Source organism: Brassica napus, chromosome C4 (assembly GCF_020379485.1).
Source record: "Brassica napus cultivar Da-Ae chromosome C4, Da-Ae, whole genome shotgun sequence".
Classification (NCBI taxonomy): Eukaryota; Viridiplantae; Streptophyta; class Magnoliopsida; order Brassicales; family Brassicaceae; genus Brassica; species Brassica napus.
Window position 1 is genome coordinate 37,319,212 of NC_063447.1, and position 15,887 is coordinate 37,335,098.

Consider the following 15,887-nt stretch of genomic DNA (forward strand, 5'->3'; position numbering starts at 1 on the left):
GCAATATGCTGGCGTTCAACAAAGCAATCCTTAGTTGCTACATCATCCAATCACGCCGAGATCATAGCCATGTATGAGGCAAGCCGTGAGCTTGTTTGGTTGAGGAACATGACCGGCCATGTCTTGAAAGAGAGTGGTCTGGCCGTGGGACAAAAGAAAGAGGAGCCAATGATCATTTACGAGGACAATGCGGCGTGCATAGCTCAGCTCAAGGAAGGATACATCAAAGGAGACAGGACCAAGCACATCCTGCCCAAGTTCTTTTTCACCCACGATCTGCAGAAGGCAAAGGAGGTCCAAGTAGTTCAAGTCCGATCCAGCGACAAATCAGCCGACCTTTTCACCAAGTCTCTGCCAACCTCAACATTCAGGAAGCTGGTTCATCAGATAGGGATGCGCCACCTGAAGGATCTGCAGTGATGCCGTCATCAGGGGGAGTGTCATGCGTTGTACTCTTTTTCCTGTCTACGGTTTCCATTTTTTCCCACCTTGGGTTTTTGGTTTTCCTAGAGAGGTTTTAACGAGGCAACATCGTGCATGATACGAGCCCATATGCTTCTAGCATCCAAGGGGGAGTGTTATAAACAATGTGGATTGCTAGAAGCCCAATGGCCAAGACCGTGGCCCATAGAGAGAGAGAGAGTCGGCGGCCCAAGAGGAGAGAGAGTAGGCCGCCCCTTAGTCTTAGATGTTTCCATTTATCTTTCATGTTTATCCATTAGGAGGTTTTCCTTTTTACTCTAGGATTATGATTTGGATACTTTCCTTTTCTCTACCCCATTGTATCCCCTATATAAGGGAACACTTTGATTCAGAAATAATACACATAACACAATCGATTTCATTTCTTGTTCACAACATTTAAGAATAAAATGTTTAATGACATACATAAAACTTTAAAAGGGAAAATAAAATTAACCAAATAGAAAACAACCACGAGTAAATTATCAATATAGATCAACTACAAAGGTAAAACACATTGCCCATAACATAGTCTCCCGTTCCAAGACTACCATATTTGTAAGTTAAGTACTACTGACCAAAAAAAAGAACAAGAGCTTATTTACAATAAGAAACTACAGATTTACAATATAAACATTAATGTTATAAATAATGTTGACAACTTTTTTTCATAAAAAACTAATATTTTGTGCATAGCGCAAAAAAAAAAACCCCATTAATACAAAATAAAAGATTCACAGCTTCTACTAACATTTTAAGTTTTCAACCAAAAAAACAAATGATAGGCTATATAAAATAAGATGTAGATATACCAAGCAAAATAACAGAATTATCCAAAAATAAATAATATATTCAAATATATAATTGTAAGTTTAAGTATTTTAGTTACATATTTAATTAGAATTTTGTATTATAATTGTAATTTGAACCTGTAAATTTGGTCTGTATTCTACTTGCACATTGGAAAATAAATTATCGATGTATTCAAGAAAAAAAAGTATAGGAACAAAAATGTAATCCATGTTTTATACTAAATCTAAATTCTATTTACTATAATAACTACCATAATTAAAGTATAGTAAATACTAAAAACATATGAAACTATCATGTATTGGTGAACATTTTTCAATAGTAAGATAAACATCTATCCTATACTAAAAGGAAGATATCATGAGTCCTAAAGCTATCCACGTAGGATTAAATAATCCACCAATCAGCACATTTCATTTATTTACATCAGACATGTTGGGCTTTCGGTTTGGGCTTCGTTTGTTTTTTGCCAAATTACACACCAAAATGAGTGGGCCTGAGCTTGGGGTTCATTTGCTGTTTGCCCTAAACTTAACAACGCATGGTTCTTCTTCTGAGAAGACGAGATATGGTTGAGACTAGACGTAAGTTACGTCACGTAACTCTTCAGCTTCCAAGAGTTTCCCTGCTTCTTCTTCATCCCCTGAATTGTCTTCTCATCTCCACTCCCTACCAAGCGATCTAAGGTCAAGATCCATGCTGCTATTAAATCTGTATGTTAGATCCGAGTTTCGTTGCGGTCCGAGCCATGTCAGAGTCTCAGACAGCTCTAAAGAATCAGCCACAGTCATGGGTCTCCTCTGGTTTGTTTTTTTGTGTTAACCTGCAAGTTCATATTCAGAGACTGATTTCAATTATATTCTGTTTGCAATAAGGTTTTTAATATAACATGGGCGTGTGTACATCAGGAAAGAAGCAAGCTTTGATATCTTTATCTGATAAGAAGGATTTAGCTACTTTTGGCAAAGGTCTTCAAGAGTTAGGGTATGTCTTATTTCATAATTTTTAGTTATGTTTCTGTCCTAATAAGTGTGTATGGATTGAAAAATGATTCCTTTTGTCCATCTTTAGATACACTATGGAGGAACTGCCTCTACCTTGGAGAATGTTGTAGTCTCTGTCACCAAAGTGGAGACGCTTACTCATTTTTCTGAAATTGAAAGTTTCATTCTTTAGCTGGTGGTAATGATTAAGCAGTTGAGTTTGGTATATTAAGCTTACCTCTCATTTTGTTTTTGTTTTTTCTTCTCGAAAAAGCAGCTTGATGGCCGTGTGAAGACTTTGCACCCAAACATACACGGTGGTATCCTTGCTAGAAGAGATGTGGAGCATCATATGGAAGCTCTTAATGAGCATGGCATTGGTGAGTTTGGACATTTGATTAGCCTTTTATTTTCTAAGGTTGAGACAAGTTATCTGTAGTATTCAGGTGGGATCAGTTTTTAGGATGGGATTGAGAACATCGACATTGGTGGTCCTACTATGATTAGAGCAGCTGCTAAGGTATACATATGTGCATATGAAACTTATTCCTTATATTCATATCTTGATGATAAATGTTGTTGGACAGAACCACAAAGATGTCCTCATCGTTGTCGATTCAGAGGATTATTAAGCTGTTTTGGAGTATCTCAAAAGAGGTCAGAACGACCAACAATTCCGCAGGAAACTTGCGTGGAAGGCCTTTCAGCACATTGCTGCTTACGATTCCGCTGTCTCAGAATGGCTATGGAAGCAGACTGAGGGAAGTACGTGCTTATTTTTTATGTGATCCTCCTTACACTAGATCGAGATGCAGTGGCGGATCTAGAAAATATTATGAGAGGGGGCGAATAAATTAATTAATTAATATATTTATATTTAATAGTATTGTATAAATATTTTTATTTATATATTATATATATCTATATTTAAAAAAATTTGCAATGGCTAGAATAATTGTTTTGAAAAGGACTATAAGATGAATTCACAAACAAAAAAAAATGAAATAAAAAATAGTAGAATAAATTGTTAAGGAAACAGAATAACTAAAGGAAATATAACGTAACTATGTGAGGAACAAAATGGTATGACAGGTAAACAAGAAAGAAATAAAATCAGAAAAGGAAAGTGATCATCCTACTATATAAAAGGAGCTAATTTGAAAGTTCCTAAGCTATGCCACATAAGCATAAATATTCTCATCCAACCAAACTTACAAGTCAGCTACTCTTTTACTTTTTAGTGTATTATAATTCTCAACCAAATATTAAGAGCAAAGCCACTTCCTGCCATTCTGAATTTCCGTCATAACGTTCCTCCACCATTAAACCCCTAAATTGCTATAAATTTCCTATGGAAACCTACCTTTTCAAATATTCTCCCTCTCTTTGTCTCCTCCACATTAAGCTAATTAATGGGAAACATCTCAACAACGTCAGAATATTAAGAACATGGACGGATCAACTCTTCAGCGAGATTTGATTCACCTATAACTTAGAGATCAGACACTTACGGTTACATGGTACAATCCATTACGCGTTCTCTTATGCTATTAGTTGATTGATCTATATTTGTTAATGGTATGGTTTTATTTTGGTACAGTTGCGTGTGGTTTTGATTGCATGATTGTTTGATTAGAAAATGATTGTATAAGAGCGACAATAGTGTGACATCTGCAAGACACATTGTTAAAGGCAGCAGTAACAATCAGGTTCCCTCTGGTATTACAAACTTTCCCAGCTGTCTACCTTTCTTAATATTTTAATACTTCTAAAATAATATTTTCTTTTGTCCAAATAAAGAAAGTAATATTTTCTCTACTTCAGTCTTCAGACTTGATTAACGAATCCATGATTCTGAATTTGTTGTTCTTAATTCACATAAGTAATTTCAGGATGGAAAACATGTGGCTTCTACAAATGGCATATTACCGTTTTCCAGATAACAAAATAATGAACTAGAGCATTTTTTTTGTGGCAAAAAAGATATATGATCTCTCTATTTTGCTTCTATATGGTGTTTTTTAGCTAGAAATTCAGCTTAATTTTTCTTTTTTTCTCAGTTTGGTACGGTTCAGTACACCCGAACGTGAAATGGTATAAACTTAATGCCGGCAAACCGACGTGAGAAGCTTCCAAAAGAGGAATAAATTGCTATCCTAAGCCTCATAGCAAACGACACCAGTCAACTTTTTTAAAATTTACGTTACAGCTTTCTACGTCAATTAAATAGGCACACTCAAATACTATTTTCTCTTACGAATATTAAATTCATCAACATAATTTATTATTCAAACTTACTTTGGTTTATAAAAAAAAGTGATCTCCGCTTCCAACGTCTTCGCATTATAAAAGAAACAAAACTTAACTTATACTTTCAGAAACTTTAAAACTCCCAATTTTAATTAAACTGTTCTTTAACTAACATGTAATCCGCGCGAAGCGCGGACAGGGCTCTAGTGATCTATAAGAAGAATAACAAAACATGCAAAGTGAATATTAATATCATTTTAATTTAAAATAAGCTTAATATTTTAAAATACTCATTAAAATTGTTGATATATTTAGATATGTAACTATTTTGTCCAAATATATGTGTATAATCCCATAATTATTTTGGTTAATTACCCGCCCGGCGGGCCAAATCCTAGATGTTTAAATAAATTAATTAAAGTATTCAAATAAATTCCTAACAATCGTATAACAATATTAATTAACTTGGACACTACTCATTTTCTTTTCAAGTTCAAAGATCACAGCTTACTCAAGTTAAAACAGACCAGAATCGTAATTGAACCAAATACAAATTATAAGTAAAAATTTGTTCATATTTCGTTTATTAATATACAGCACGTTAACTTGTAATTCAATATATATATATATACATATATACATATAGTTAGGTAATATATTCATGCGGTCCATGTGGTTAAATTTATCTATATATGTGTAAATATAGTATATAAAACAGCCTATATGAAATATTTCAAAATAAAAAACTTACTAGTTTCATTCGGTCCATGTGTTTTGACCTGTAACGTGATTTGTGATCTTATTTATTTGTGACAACTTGGAGTAGTGTCCAAGTTTATTATTTGAATGATTTATGAGACGTTAATGCTCTTCTGATACAACACTTTCTGAACAAAATGTAGGTAGATATTAGAATGATTTCCTTTAATAACATATTAAATATGCAATGTCCTAAATTTTAGCATCTAATCTATTAAAACAAAGTCCTATTTGAAATTTACCATGTCATGCTTTATTTTTGGACTCACTGAATGTTGTGACTAAATATAATTAAAGACAAGCTTCATATGCAATTTTATATGGTAACCAATATACTTAAATTAAACCAACTAATATCTCATACTTCACAAACATAATTCTAAACCGTAACGAAATTCTTCGTCTTCACGAACATGCTTATAGCCTTATACAATTTTCCAGCAAAAAAAGTCGACTTCAATCTCTGTTTGCTTTTCTCTTTCTATCGGATATTGCTTAAGAATAGTGTTATCCTTTTATAGTAATGATCATTTGTGTATTTCTTGTGGTTTAAAGCAGTTGGATAGGTGGGAGATACGTTTAGGGTTTTGGGTTAGGAGTGAAAGATACCATTGATGCCCTCTGATTGAAGATCATCAATCAATCGGCTCAAAGCCAATGTATTACATCCAATGAAACCTAATATATCTGGGTTTTGATTCCAAATCCAAACTAAAAATCTTAGCAAAATAAAATTTGAGTTTTTAATTAGTGTTTAGAATTTAGTTGATTTGTTAGTTTACATATGATTTAGGGTTTGTTCTGTGTGTATGTATTTGATGCCATTACCTATGTCACCGATTCAGATTATGAGCAATTCATATGAGTTAATGATTGTTGTTGTGGATATAATTTGCTCATTGCATTGCAGGAAGCTACACGCTCATGGGATAAAGAAGGAGCATACGTGAGAATAGCTAAGAAAGATATACTTGTGAGAATTGCACAGACGGTGAATCTCAACGAAATCATAGTGAAGGGTTCATATGTGAGGTTGAAAGAGAATAATAGTGAAGTGCAAAGATCTTGGCACTGTTGTTGAGGTAAAAACAAAAGAAAGTAGAAACAATAAAAGACTGTTGTGAACAAGAGATGAAATCGTGTTCTATATCTGTTTTATTTCTGAATCAAAGTGTTCCCTTATATAGGGGATACAAGGGAGAGATAAAAGGAAAGTATCCAAATCATAATCCTAAAGAGAAAAGGAAAATCTCCTAAACATAAACATGAAAGATAAATGGAAACATCTAGAGCTAGAGGCGGCCGACTCTCTCTCCTCTTGGGCCGCCGACTCTCTCTCTCTCTATGGGCTTCGGTCCTGGCCTTTGGCTTCTAGCAATCCACATTGTTCATAACACTCCCCCTTGGATGCTAGAACCATATGGGCTCGTATCATGCATGATGTTGCCTCGTTAAAACCTCTCTAGGAAAACCAAAAACCCAAGGTGGGAAAAATGGAAACCGTAGACAGGAAAAAGAGTACAACGCATGACACTCCCCCTGATGAAGGCATCACTGCAGATCCTTCAGGCGGCGCATCCCTATCTGATGAACCAGCTTCCTGAATGTTGAGGTTGGCAGAGACTTGGTGAAAAGGTCGGCTGAGTTGTCGCTGGATCGGACTTGAACTACTTGAACCTCCTTTGCCTTCTGCAAGTCGTGGGTGAAAAAGAACTTGGGCAGGATGTGCTTGGTCCTGTCTCCCTTGATGTATCCTTCCTTGAGCTGAGCAATGCACGCTGCATTGTCCTCGTAGATGATCATTGGCTCCTCCTTCTCTTGTCCCACGGCCAGACCACTTTCTTTCAAGACATGGCTGGTCATATTCCTCAACCAAACAAGCTCACGGCTTGCCTCATACATGGCTATGATCTCGGCGTGATTAGATGATGTAGCAACTAAGGATTGCTTTGTTGAACGCCAGCATATTGCGGCTCCACTATGTGTAAACACATATCCTGTTTGAGATCTAGCCTGGTGTGGGTCAGATAAGTACCCAGCATCTGCATATCCGACCAAATTCCCTCCTGGCCGGTTGGTGTAGAACAAACCAAGATCTTTTGTTCCTTGCAGATACCTGAACAGATGTTTCACTCCGTTCCAATGCCTTAAGGTCGGACATGATCCAAATCTGGATAGTAAGCTCACGGCAAAGCTTATGTCCGGTCTAGTATGACTAGCTAAGTACATTAAGGCCCCAATGGCACTTAAGTAAGGCACGTCCGATCCGAGTGTTTCCTCGTCCGGTTTCTTAGGTCCGAATGGATCCTTCTCAAGGTCTAAGGACCTTACGACCATTGGACACGGTAAGGGGTGTGCCTGGTCCATATTGAATTGCTTGAGTATCTTTTCTGTATAAGTTTCTTGATGCACAAGGATGCCATTTGCCTTATACTCAAATTGTAATCCCAAACAGAACTTAGTTTTCCCTAAGTCTTTCATTTCGAATTCTTTCTTTAGACATTCGACGGTTTGGGAAATCTCTCCAGAGGTTCCTATTATGTTCAGGTCGTCCACATAGACAGATATTATAACATAGCCCTTGCTGTCAAATTTCTTTATGAATATACATGGACTTATTGGATCGTTCTTATAACCCTCTTTGGTTAGGTACTCGGATAGCCGGTTATACCACATTCGACCTGACTGCTTTAGACCATATAAAGCTTTATTTAGCTTGATGCAATGTTGTTCTCGAGAACCTTTCTTATCTTTGAGCTCAATACCCTCTGGAACTCTCATATGTATCTTAGGCGTAAATCTATGTTTTCTTTCATGGCCAGACTGATTAGATATCTCAATGTAGTCGCATCCACCACAGGGGAATAATTTTCCTCATAGTCTATTCCAGGTCTTTGTGAGAATCCTTGTGCTACAAGCCGTGCTTTGTATCTCACTACTTCTCCTTTCTCGTTTCTCTTCCTTACAAAGACCCATTTGTATCCCACTGGTTTGACATCTCTCGGTGTCAAGATTATAGGGCCAAAAACGCCTCTCTTTCTCAATGATTCTAACTCCACGTTTATAGCTTGTTTCCATTTGATCCAATCTGATCTTAGCATGCATTCTTGTATGGACGCGGGTTCTAGATCCTCATCTTTATCCATGATCTCAAGTGCCACTTTATATGCAAATAAATCATCAACGTTGATATCTTTTCTGTTCCATTGTTTTCCAGACATCACATGGTCTATAGAGATCTCTTGGTTGTCCGGCTCTTGTGTCCCGTGAAGTCCAGCGTCCCGGACCTCACTTGGAGGAACGGTCGGATCATCGGGTGTGGTCGGTATGCTTGGCTCGACCATTCTGGTCGGCTCGACCGATCCATCTATGTCCTGGACGGTTTCCTTGATGCTCTCGGATCCAGCACCTTTCTTGGATTTCCGAGGCTGTTTGTCTTTGGAACCAATTGGTCTGCCACGTTTTAGACGTTGCTTAGACTCTGTAGCCACTTGACACTGTCCATCTTGGACGTCTAATCTTACAGGTGCATTACAAGCCGGGATGTGTGATATTGTCACTCTATTTGGGTCAGCAAATGTATCTGGCAGTCTATTAGCTAGCTCTTGAAGATGTATTATCTTCCGGACTTCTAAATCACAATCTTTAGTCCGAGGATCTTGCCAAGATGTTGATGGTCTAAACCATTCTAATTCTTTTGTTATCAACCGGCTGTTATCTCCCCCTAAGGACGGATATGTGGACTCATCAAATTGTGAGTCTTTGTATCTGGCCTTAAACAAATCACCGGTTGTTGGCTCAAGATACTTTATAATGCTTGGGGATTCATATCCTACGTATATTCCCATCCTCCTCTGCGGTCCCATTTTGGTTCTCTGTGGTGGAGCAATTGGAACGTAGACGGCACATCCAAATGTTTTGATGTGGGACACGTCTGGCTCATGACCCGTAAGTAATTGGGATGGCGAATATCTATGCTCACTAGATCGCCTGATGCGAATCAGTTCTGTTGCATGTAAAACTGCATGTCCCCATGCTGATACCGGAAGTTTAGACTTCATAAGTAATGGACGGGCTATCAGCTGGATACGTTTAATGAAGGATTCGGCCAAGCCGTTTTGTGTATGGACATGTGCCACGGAGTGTTCTACTTTTACCCCCATGGACATACAGTATTCATTAAACGCCTGGGACGTGAACTCACCAGCATTGTCTAGACGTATAGTCTGGAAAATGTGCTCTCAGCCTTATCATCTGAGCAAGCAGCCGTGCAAAGGCTAGGTTCCGAGTGGACATAAAACATACATGCGACCATCTGGTCGATGCATCAATGAGGACCATGAAGTATCTAAACGTCCCACAAGGTGGGTGTATTGGTCCGCATATGTCCCCTTGGATCCTTTCCAGAAAGTTCAAGGTTTCTTTATTAACCTTGGCTGGTGATGGCCTAGTTATGAGTTTCCCTTGTGCACATGCTGCACATGTGAGATTTCGTGGGATTACTCCTTTGAACGTGTGCCCTTGTGAATTCATCATCAATTTTCGCATCATTCCTGTTCCGGGATGGCCAAGCCAGTTATGCCATAAAGTGAATAGCTCTGAGGCATTTGCCTCGACCATACTGATCCTTGCATAGTAAAGACCAGTAGACATTGCGGGCATAGTCTCTAGGATCCTTTTATTGCCTTTGGTGATCAAAGTTATGTTAAGGAATTCTTTGTTTCCTTCTTCCCATGTTTCAAGGTGGAAACCGTTCAACCTTATGTCCTTGAAACTCAATAAGATTCTTCTAGAGCTTGGGGAATACAAGGCGGTTTTGATCTCTAGGTGAATGCTCTTGGGCATCATCACATAGGCCTGGCCGTGACCCTCAATCAGGCTGGCCTCACCCGCAATGGTTTGTACCTTTGCACTTTGCAATGTGAGATTCATGAAGTACCTTTTGTCTCTAAGGATCGTATGACTTGTGCCACTATCCACCACAAGTAAACTCATCTCATCATTCATTTCTATAAATAAAATTTACTGAACTTTAGAGACTTCATAAAGTTTTAAAACTTTTATTATTATAAATGTCATTTCATAAAATAAAAACACCAAATCAAAGACATAAAGCAATAAGACAATGTGATTCGAAAAACTAAACTTTCAGACAGTCGGATGTCTCAAAATCCATTTGGTCATCTTTGTTGTCCCTGTCGGATTCATTGTCAGCATCATATCCCTTGTCATCTTGACCGTTTTCTTGGATCATGTTTGCCTCCGGGTTCTTGTTCTTGATACTCTCTTTATTGAGTTCGCACAAGTGTTTTGGAGTTCTGCAGTTCTTGGTCCAATGATTGTCCATCCCACATCTGTGACATAAAGAATTGGATGTGTAAGATGGTTTGGATATGCCACCTCGTCCACGGCCATAACTCCCTCGGCCCCGACCGTAATTGGAACCACGACCACGGTTATTGTGGTTTCCTCTTCGGCCGGTTGAGTAGTTATCTCTACCGTTATGATTGTCACGCCTACGCCCCCTGTACCCACCACGGCCATTGCCGTGTGGTCTCTTGTTATCATGGGTGTAGTAGGTTTCTTTGGGATCTTTCTTTTCAATGTCATGGGCTTCGGGTAATGGTGCTGTCCCGACCGGCCTGGCTCCACTATTTTTCATAAGGAGCTCATTGTTTGCCTCGGCCAGGAGGAGACATGAGATCAGATCAGTATATGTGGCAAAACCTTTTGTCCTGTATTGCTGCTGCAACACAGAATTCGACTGATTGAAAGTCGTATAGGTCTTTTCAAGCATCATCACATCGGACACTTCTTCACCACACAGCCTTAGTATAGAGACGATTTTGAACAAGGCTGAATTGTACTCGTCCACGGACTTAAAGTCCATGAATCTGAGATGCATCCAGTCGTGTCTTGCCTTTGGAAGCAACACCATCTTTTGGTGATCGTATCTGTGCTTTAAAGCATTCCAAAGATCGAGTGGACTCTCAATTGTCATGTACTGATCCTTACCTTCGATGAGATGATGGCGCATATAACATATGGCCCTGTATCTATTCTTTTCATTCTCATCATTACCCTCAGTGATGGTATCACCGATTCCCTTGGACTTTAGACTAATCCTTGTGTCTAGTGCCCACTGCAAGTAATTGTCTCCGGAGAGATTAAGGGCTGCATAGTCTCTGTTTGCTATTTTCGACATCTGATCCACATTATCATACAAGACATTAGATTCATAATGGGATCACGTGGCCGCAAGATACAAGCAAGCTCGGCCACAACACGTCTTATGCATTTATGATATCAAACAATTACTAGTCGACCATGGTGCTATCAAACAAGCCGCACGGCTATGTGATCAATCAATAGGTTCGGTTATGCAATTCTAAATTTACCATGGTGCGATCAATCCTAGAATTCAATTCTACATGTATCATAAAAATTAATGCCACACGGCCATGTAAGTTTTAATGCAATCAGATTCAAGATCAAACATTTTCTATATGCTGGCCGATCCTGTTTTAATCAGTTGTGAATGCAATACCATATTCGGATTCATGTAAAACGATTTAAGCATTCCTAGGGTTTTCAATCCTTACATTCTATCAACTTATGTTTAAGGTTTCAAGGCCTTAAGTATTTTCATGTTCAGACAGATCGATTCAAACAATCTAAACATTCCTAAACCTCAATTCAAATCAGAAAACAATCAATCGAGATCAATCTTAAAATCGGCTACATGCTTCTTTTAGGGTTTAGGGTTTTCGATTCCTTGATTAGGGTTTGTTAATTTCAGATTCAATCAATCAACATACAAAACAGGTTCTAATTGGAATCGATTCTTGTTTCTAGTTCTTAAAGCTTGTTGATTTTAATCTTAGGGTTTCTTTTAGGGTTTCATCAAGACATGGAATTAGGGTTCTTATTTTCTATGTTCTCAGATTGTGTTTATACCTTAGTTTCGTAGGGGATTAGAACCGGACCACCTTAGAATGGTTGAGACTTCGAGCTGAGATGATCGGACGCCTGCTGCCTCCTATCGGGTCGCGGATGGAGTCGATCGCGGCTGGAGGTGTCTCGGCTACGAGCTGGACGGGGATCGGATCGTCTCGGGTCAGTCGCGGGGTTCGGGTCCGATCGCGAGCTGGACGGCGGTTCTTCTAGGTTTGGAACGTGATCTGAGAAGCTGAGATGGATCTCCTGGGTTCTTGATGAACAAAGGACAAGGTTAGGGTTAGGGTTTGAGTTTTGGATCGCCGGCTTAGACTTTTTAGGTTTCGGTTTTGGTCTCAGGGTTCAGAGGCTATCGTGCTGATAACGTGTTGTGAACAAGAGATGAAATCGTGTTCTATATCTGTTTTATTTCTGAATCAAAGTGTTCCCTTATATAGGGGATACAAGGGAGAGATAAAAGGAAAGTATCCAAATCATAATCCTAAAGAGAAAAGGAAAATCTCCTAAAGATAAACATGAAAGATAAATGGAAACATCTAGAGCTAGAGGCGGCCGACTCTCTCTCCTCTTGGGCCGCCGACTCTCTCTCTCTCTATGGGCCTCGGTCTTGGCCTTTGGCTTCTAGCAATCCACATTGTTCATAACAAAGACCAATTAGAAAAGCGTCCATGGAGAGTAATAAAGAATACTCAAGGAATATCAAGGTTCTAATACTAAGTTTTTTTTTTTTTTGGTAAAATGTTAATATTATACCAGAATTTTTGAATTTGTGACAGAAGATACACAGAGACTAGTAGCAGATTGAAAAATGAAACTAAACAAAGAACCTAGAAACGAATAATAACCAAATTGAAAAAGCTGAGGACCAGATTTTGATCCTAACGCCGACGCAGCGAGGAACAACCAGAGGAAAAGGCGAGAGTAGAACAAGCGTCCGGTTGCCGCGAGAGACCGGAGAGATGGGCGGCTCAAACCCTGATGCAGCCGGCTCCTACAGCTTCCTTAATACCCACAAGCCCCCACCTGTCCAAAGAATCACAACCACGAACTCGCTTACTTACCCAAGAAGCTCAAACCGGCAGCACGAGGAATATCCCGAAATCGACGATGCCGTCGTTCAGAGAGGCGAGATGAAGATTGCTGCCTCCATCCATCCAACCCGTGACCGTGTATACCCCTTTAACCCGAGAGCTCATATAGAGCAATGAGACCGATTTAGAACACCACCTCCGGAGAGAAACCACCAAGCAAACAAGAAAGCTGATTGCTAAACTGACGCTTAATCATCATCACAGACCAAACCCTCTTCCAACAAAAGCCAAAGTCGCTTGTAGATTCACAAGGAGAGAGAGACGGTGACAAGGAGGGCCACAACGTCGGACCTCAACAAACTTTGAGGAGAAGCCAACAACAACACGCGTTGAAGACTATCTTCTACGCGCCACCACTGGAGACCACCGCAAGAGCAGGCGCAAGACCCACTCACGGAGACACTCCACGCGCAACCACCGGCGAACTCAAAGCAAAGAGGGAAATCTGAGATTCACGAACCCCAAACCTAGCACCGCCGAAGAAGCACAAATCGACGCCTCACGCGCCACCAGACTCACGAAAACTCCACCGTAGAAGAGGGAAAAACCTCCGGACAGAAAGCCCAGAACAAAAGCCGGAGAAGAGCACGACGAATGGAAAGCCGTCCTCGAACTTCACCAACGACGCCATGCGCGACCCAGATCTGCTCTAGAACTCGCCAGATCTGAACCGGAGATCTACGATAGAGCACCGCCTCCGCCGCGAAACAAGAACAAAGAGAACAGAGATGGACAAGGTGAGGCAGAAAGGTAAAAGAGACAACTTTTGGTAAAAGTTTTAATACTAAGTTAGATACAAGTGGCGGTCATTCTTCTAATTCTACAGAATTCTGACAGAGCAAAAACTACTGGGCATGCACTGGTGTTTACTTTTGGAGTCTTATGGCACTGAGTATGCCACATATACGAGCATTGTCACATCCAATGATAGTAATGGGAGCACAGCAAAACATTGCGAGTAAGTTATATGTTGCCCTCTCATTTTCGCTGACTTTCTGCATTGTGTCTTTTATATATTTCGAGCATGTGAAAATGTTCTATTGATCCTATATCTTCAGATTTTTTTCATAATGTGAACAAACCGATTCTAATATATTGATTCACGGACAAATCCTAAGCTAACTTCTCGTGTATAATTTGAGATTTTTTTAACACCATCAAAATTTTGAATATAATTTGGCCACACTATCATATCTAAACAAGTACTCCTTCTGTTTCATTAAGATAAAAGTTTTAGAAAAAAAAACTTTATTTCAAAAAGATAGATTTTTTACGTTTTCTATACAAAAATTACAAATTTCAATAAAATTAATTAGATTTATTGAAAGACCATTGGTTAAAAAACATTGGAATTTGATAATTTAAAAAAAACGATGCATGATTAGTGTGTTTTCTTAATATGCGTGTAAACATCAAAACATCTATCTTTAAGAAACGGATGGAGTAAAAAATATTGTTTCATGGGCTGCTCATAATCAATGAAACATAGCATAGGGGTGGACATTCAGATACCTTTTTGGATTCGATTTGGATCTATTCGGGTTTCGGATTTTCAAGGTTAAAGATTTCAGTTTCATTTGGGTATTTACAAATTTTGGCCCGGATCTTTGCGGGTTCCGTTTGGGTTTGGATTACCCATTTAAATTATTTTCAATAATTTTAAAATTCATATACACTTGAAATGTCTCAAAATATAAAAATAAAATAATATAACATATAAATTTTAATAATATATGCTAAAATACTTAAATTAACATAAAAATTGGTTTGGGTTAAATATTTATATGGAGAATCGATAGATATATCAAGTATTTTTGGTGTTTCGAGTATTGTTTAGCTATTTTAGATATTTACTTTTGATTATTTGTATATTTTTTTTTTAAATAGTTTGGACAACTTCAAAAAATCTTATATATTTTGGATATTTTAATGGATATTAAATCTTCAAATAATTAATATATTTAGGTATATAAATCTAATTTAGATATATTCAGATACTGTTGGTTTTGGGTGGATCCAGTTTTCTAGATACTAAAATTTTGAACCTGTTAGGATAAACCACTTTTGATTTTGATTTGATAGTATATTCTCAAATCATATTCAGTTTGGTTCTTCTGATTCAGGATTTTCTACCCATCCATAGCATAAACTTCGAAACTCAAATTATATATGTGGACACTAAGTCCATACTATCACATAAAATCCAAAAATAATATACAGCTTACATTGATCACATAAAAGTACGAAATTTAAAATATATTACCTTGAGATATACCTATTCTCTAAACATATTTAAAATATTAAGTCATTCAATAACAAAAAAAAAACCAAAAATGTAACCAAAATTATAGCTATGTAAACTAGAATCAAGATATAAAATGCCAAATCCATATTCAGAGCCACGTATTTGAATTGAACTCAAAATATTATCAGTTTCTAATATTGTTATTTGAACCAAAGCAAAATAACAAAACCGAAACCAAGCAAATTCATAAATAATCGAACAATTACTATATTTCTTAAACCGAAAACCGAAAACCAAAACCCCGAAAACCAAAACCCACAGCTGAACTAG

General features: G+C 38.1%; 1 protein-coding gene and 1 long non-coding RNA gene across 3 annotated transcripts; one reads left to right on the plus strand and one right to left on the minus strand.

The window, feature by feature from the left end:
* Positions 1–1,544: 1,544 nt before the first annotated feature.
* Positions 1,545–4,073, plus strand: LOC106443291. 2 transcript variants are annotated; one of them, XR_007322583.1, is made up of 3 exons: positions 1,545–2,256; positions 2,344–2,775; positions 2,843–4,073. It is a non-coding gene; the product is annotated as an uncharacterized LOC106443291 (long non-coding RNA). The 2 variants fall into 2 exon arrangements; XR_007322582.1 differs by having other exon boundaries at positions 1,545–2,775.
* Positions 4,074–10,404: 6,331 nt separating this feature from the next.
* LOC111205728 (DEAD-box ATP-dependent RNA helicase rde-12-like) lies at positions 10,405–11,265 on the minus strand. The gene is made up of 2 exons (XM_022701897.1): positions 10,992–11,265; positions 10,405–10,892 (listed from the first exon to the last, which is right to left on the minus strand). Exons 1-2 carry the CDS (start codon positions 11,263–11,265, stop codon positions 10,405–10,407), a joined length of 762 nt encoding a protein of 253 aa, XP_022557618.1.
* Between the last annotated feature and the right edge of the window lie 4,622 nt (positions 11,266–15,887).

Excerpts from the sequence above, each read along its gene's own strand:
- LOC111205728 (XM_022701897.1), bottom strand. The coding sequence starts at position 11,265 with ATGACAATTGAGAGTCCACTCGATCTTTGGAATGCTTTAAAGCACAGA. Across the intron at positions 10,893-10,991 it reads GCAGCAATACAGGACAAAAG|CACCATTACCCGAAGCCCAT; the intron begins GTTTTGCCACAT and ends CGGTCGGGACAG.